The sequence below is a fragment of the Austrofundulus limnaeus genome, unplaced genomic scaffold, assembly GCF_001266775.1.
Source record: "Austrofundulus limnaeus strain Quisiro unplaced genomic scaffold, Austrofundulus_limnaeus-1.0 Scaffold257, whole genome shotgun sequence".
NCBI classification, from domain to species: Eukaryota; Metazoa; Chordata; class Actinopteri; order Cyprinodontiformes; family Rivulidae; genus Austrofundulus; species Austrofundulus limnaeus.
In genome coordinates, this window is record NW_013952659.1 from 443,850 (window position 1) to 448,299 (window position 4,450).

The window sequence follows — 4,450 nt, forward strand, 5'->3', positions numbered from 1 at the left end:
CTTTTCTTTTTTAACTTTCTGTCACTTTAAGACCCAAATGAAGAGGCGCTGGAACTGGCCACACCCACTGATCCTGTTGTCGAACTTAAACAGGTTTCAGGTAAAACAAAGTGTATTTCTATCATTTTTACCAAGTCCACACCACTGCAAGTTTTCCTGAATCACCTGCAACAGATTGTTCACACATGTTAAAGGTTTTCATTAGCACAACGCAAAATTGAACACTTGTTTCACAATCAAAGTATAAAAGTTGTTTTGTTGGACAATAAAGAAAAACAATGTCCCAAACTTAATGAATCTTAACGAGATTAAAAGTGTGCACAAAAGTGTTTTTTAGTATTTTTAGGGGGAAAGAAATGGTCTTTAATAGACAATCAAACAATATTTGTTGGTATTTATGTTTAAACAGAAGCAGACAGAACTCCATCAGCCAGTTTGTCTAATCATTGTTTTCTTTTCCAGTTCAAAGGACTCCTGAAGAAGCTTATGGTAAATACTGGTTTGCACATTCTTTGCACCTCAGTCCATTTGGACTGAAATGGACTTTCAAAATAAAAGATTGAGTGCATTAACAAAACAGTGCGAGTGATGGTCAGTGGACTGTAAAACAAATCTAAATGAGAAAACAGGTTCTTCATCTCCTAATACCATCACCTAACCCTGACCCTCCATCAGCTTCCACTGCTCTGTTTCACTGTTTGACACCAAGCCTCTGCTGTTTATTTCCAGCTTGCAACGTTCTCTACATACACTCTGTGGACATGGAGTCTCTCACGGGGCCTCAGGCCGTTGCGAAGGCCATCAGTCAGACGTTGGCGACCAACCCTCTTCCTGCTGCCACCACCGTCCACTTTAAAGTGTCCACCCAGGGCATCACGCTCACCGACAGCCAGAGGAAGTAAGTGACCTCTAGTGGAAAAGCAAGCCTATAATCTAGAGAAATTTCATTTTTATTTTACTGATTGTATAGAAATTTACAGAAAAAAGGCTTAAACTGAGTTGTCAAAACCAAAAGAACCAGAGATCTAGTCGAATGCTAAATGTAACAAAATGCCAGCTAATGTAAATAAAGTTAGTGACCATAGGTGAGGGTAGAAATGTAGAGCGACCGGTAAACAGAGAACTGTGCAGCTCCTCCCCCTCTTCGTCACAACAGACCAACAGTGTCTGCAACACTGTGGAAGCAGCACAGCTCCATCTGTTCATCTCACGCCCCCTTATTCTCTCACTCATGAAGAAAACCTTGAAAAAAATTCAACTCCTCCAGTTGAGGTCAACTCTTTTCCATCTGAGGACCATGACCTCAGATTTGGAAGTGCTGATCCACACCTGGCTGCAAACCACTCCAGTGAGACACACTAGCTGCGTTTCCATTGCAAATGTGCGCAAAACTTTGTCGATATTCTGTTAATGTAAAAAAAATCACAGTCTCGCAACTGCGGTGTTTCCATTAAGTAAGAAACACTATTAAAGTCACGCGTGAATACATTTGTTCTCACGATAAGTCATTACAAACATGGCGGCAATGGATGTAAACACATAGCATATTGCTACGACACTAGCGCTCATCATCAGAGGAGACGACGGCGTCTTTTATCGAGGCTTTCCAGTGACAAGCTCCTACTTGGGAGCGGCTACGTATGCTGTGTTTTTGGGAAATTGTAGTCGGTGAGTTTACTACTTTCTTTTACTACTTCTGTGAGATTACTACTACTTCTACTTCCTGTTATCTTCTTCGTCATCGTCTTTTTCACCAGTAGAAACAGCTGGTTGTTGATCATGTGACTCCCGTGATGCGAAAAAAGTGTTTCCAGTGAAGTTTTGCGAAAAACACCAATTTTGATACGGCCGAAAAACCACCTCATCCTAGCACAAAAACATTTTGTCGAAAAACGTAATTTTTTTTCCCGAAATTGACGTGTTTCTATTGAGCAAATTTATTTTCGAAATTCTAATTTGTGCATTTTCATGGTCAATGGAAACGCAGCTAGTGACACCATCAAGACCACTTCATCCTCATGTATATAGCGGAGTCAAAATCCTGATGTCACTGAAACGGACCCCTTCGGGTGCAGCAGTAAAAGTACAAAAAGAAAAAGTTACGGCCCCCATCTTCTAAATGAGCTGCATGAAAAAGAAAAGAAAACAAAACTGCAAAAACAACAGTAAGATAATGCTAACCAAATGGCTCATTTACTCTTTAGCTAACATGGTTTTTCTGTCACTGCAGGATTTTCTTCAGGCGACATTATCCGATTAACACAGTAACTTACTGTGACACTGACCCCCAGAACCGAAAGTAAGAATCTTATTTTTGCACAAAAAGATAAAGAGCAATCCCTTGTTTTAAAAGCTGTTGAAATTCTAAATAATTTTTTTCCGTAGATGGGGTAAAGAAGGAGGCGGCTCAGTGAGGTAGGTTTTTATATCAAACAGCGATGTGACGTTATGTTTGAGTATAACCAAACACTGATTGTAGATTCATTTTTTTATTATGTTTTTACCCTTCAAGGCTGTTTGGATTCGTTGCGAGGAAACAAGGAAGCACAACGGACAATGTTAGCCACCTGTTCGCCGAGCTGGACCCCGATCAGCCTGCTTCAGCCATCGTCAGCTTCCTCTCCAAAGTGATGAAGCGGTGAAACCTCCATCGGCAGTTGGCCTCGTTGCAATCCTCTTTTTTTTTTCACAAGGACTTATGTCCTTTTTTTTTTTTTACTTTTTCTTGCTTTACACTCAATTTCTTTCCTCCTGTTTTTTTTTTTTTTTCTTCTCTCTCTGCCTTTTTGGTTCGATGGAGACTTTGTTGCAGAGTGGAGCTAGAGGACGTGTGGGGTGGAGCCGAGCACGTGACAAACATGGAGGCCGTTACAGGGACTTGAAGAAGGAGCTGAAGGAACAAAACTAGGTTCAGTGGAGGAACATGCCAGGATGTTTCAGGGTTTTCTCTTGAGTTTGTTGATTTACCAAAGGTAGTTGCAATACAAATGCAAGAATGATGTAGCTATTAAGCCATTATTATTATTATTCTTTCTTCTTTTTAAAAGATGAAGTGTTGAACAAATGAGTTCTTCTTGAACCTGTCTTCAGGAAAAAAAAAAAGTCGGCCTTAATGGCTTTTAGCAAAACAATGTCTGAAGACATTATGCATGTTAGCTTGATCTTTGAGCTTGGTTCAACTTTCCACAAGAAAAAAAACAAAAACAAAAAACAAGCAAAAAAGATAACTCATTGTGAAATCCTTAGAGGTCATTTTACGGGTCTGCTGTGCGTCGGAAAGGGCTCTGCAGTGAAACAACAACTGATCTAAACTGTGCATAGCAGACCTGAATCAAAAAGGACAAGAAGAAAAATCAAACCCTCTGAAGTAACTCGGTGTCAACGCAGCAACATTTGCATCACTTCGGCGTGTTGAAACACCTGGATCAACTCCGGTTAAAAAAAATAAAAGAAATAAAATCTTCTGGGGGCGCAGCAGAGACTCAATGACAGTCTGTCCACAAGATGGCGCCACACATCCAAGCTTGCACTTTGCCATCAAAGTAGACGTTTCCCTTCCTCCATCACCACCTCCTGCTTGCAGTAGTTGATCTGTTGATAGATGCTGACACACTGAAACACACTGGATAGCACCAGGAACTGGACCTATGCACTGTTCTTTATGCATGTTATTGTCCCCCCCAAAAATGCACCCTTTCATCAACATCCACTGAAACCAGGCTGTGCTCATTTAAAATAAAAGAAGAAAAACCAACCTTTAGATGGTTGGATGACTTGTCAAAGACTGCATGAAATAGACAACATTTTTATACTCTTCTCAGAGTTCTCAAAAAAATGCAACTCATTGTTGAAGTAGTCACATGACGGCGAAATGCTGTCGTTTTAGTTCACTCAAGAAAAAAATAAAAAATAAATAAATCCAAGGCTCTTGTTTGATTAACCAAATGATTGATTTAGAGTTAATCAAACAAGGTGCTCCTTTCTCCTTTTGGTTTTGCTGATTTCAGTTTTTCGAGCCAAATTTTATTGTTTGTTTCACGGTGTTGCCAAATTTCACAATCAGATACCGTTTAGGATAAAATAAAACACACACACTTTTACACAATGCCTGCTTGTTGAAACCCACACCACCGATCACAATAAGCTAAGTAAAATTGATATTGATTATAAATGTACATAGATAATCTACTTTGAAAGGTGACATAGCGAAAAAGTATTTATTTTTGTTGCTTTGGTCCCTCATGATTACTCATATATACATATATTGTACAGTCTAGATAAAGAAAAATGGGTTGAGAAAAAAAAAACTTATTTTGGCTAATGATTTCAAAGTCCGAGGATTTTGAAATGTGTTTGAATATATGGTGTACATTACTTTGTACATGTGTATGTTTGTTTTCGGCTCATCGTGTTTTTTTTTTCTTTTTGGGTTTTGCTTTCTCTCAAACAG

At 39.3% G+C, this 4,450-nt stretch overlaps 1 protein-coding gene across 7 annotated transcripts in view; it reads left to right on the top strand.

Moving 5' to 3' along the window:
• Positions 1 to 3,782, top strand: part of LOC106526078 (tensin) — a 201,182-nt gene extending 197,400 nt beyond the window's left edge. For all 7 annotated transcript variants that reach the window (XM_014020556.1, XM_014020554.1, XM_014020552.1 and 4 more), the window contains 6 exons: positions 32 to 100; positions 463 to 489; positions 730 to 898; positions 2,231 to 2,299; positions 2,386 to 2,415; positions 2,513 to 3,782. In XM_014020556.1, the coding sequence (XP_013876010.1) occupies positions 32 to 100; positions 463 to 489; positions 730 to 898; positions 2,231 to 2,299; positions 2,386 to 2,415; positions 2,513 to 2,642 (494 nt within the window). In that variant the 3' untranslated portion in view covers positions 2,643 to 3,782. The remainder of the gene's footprint in view (positions 1 to 31; positions 101 to 462; positions 490 to 729; positions 899 to 2,230; positions 2,300 to 2,385; positions 2,416 to 2,512) is intronic.
• The last annotated feature ends 668 nt before the right edge of the window (positions 3,783 to 4,450 follow it).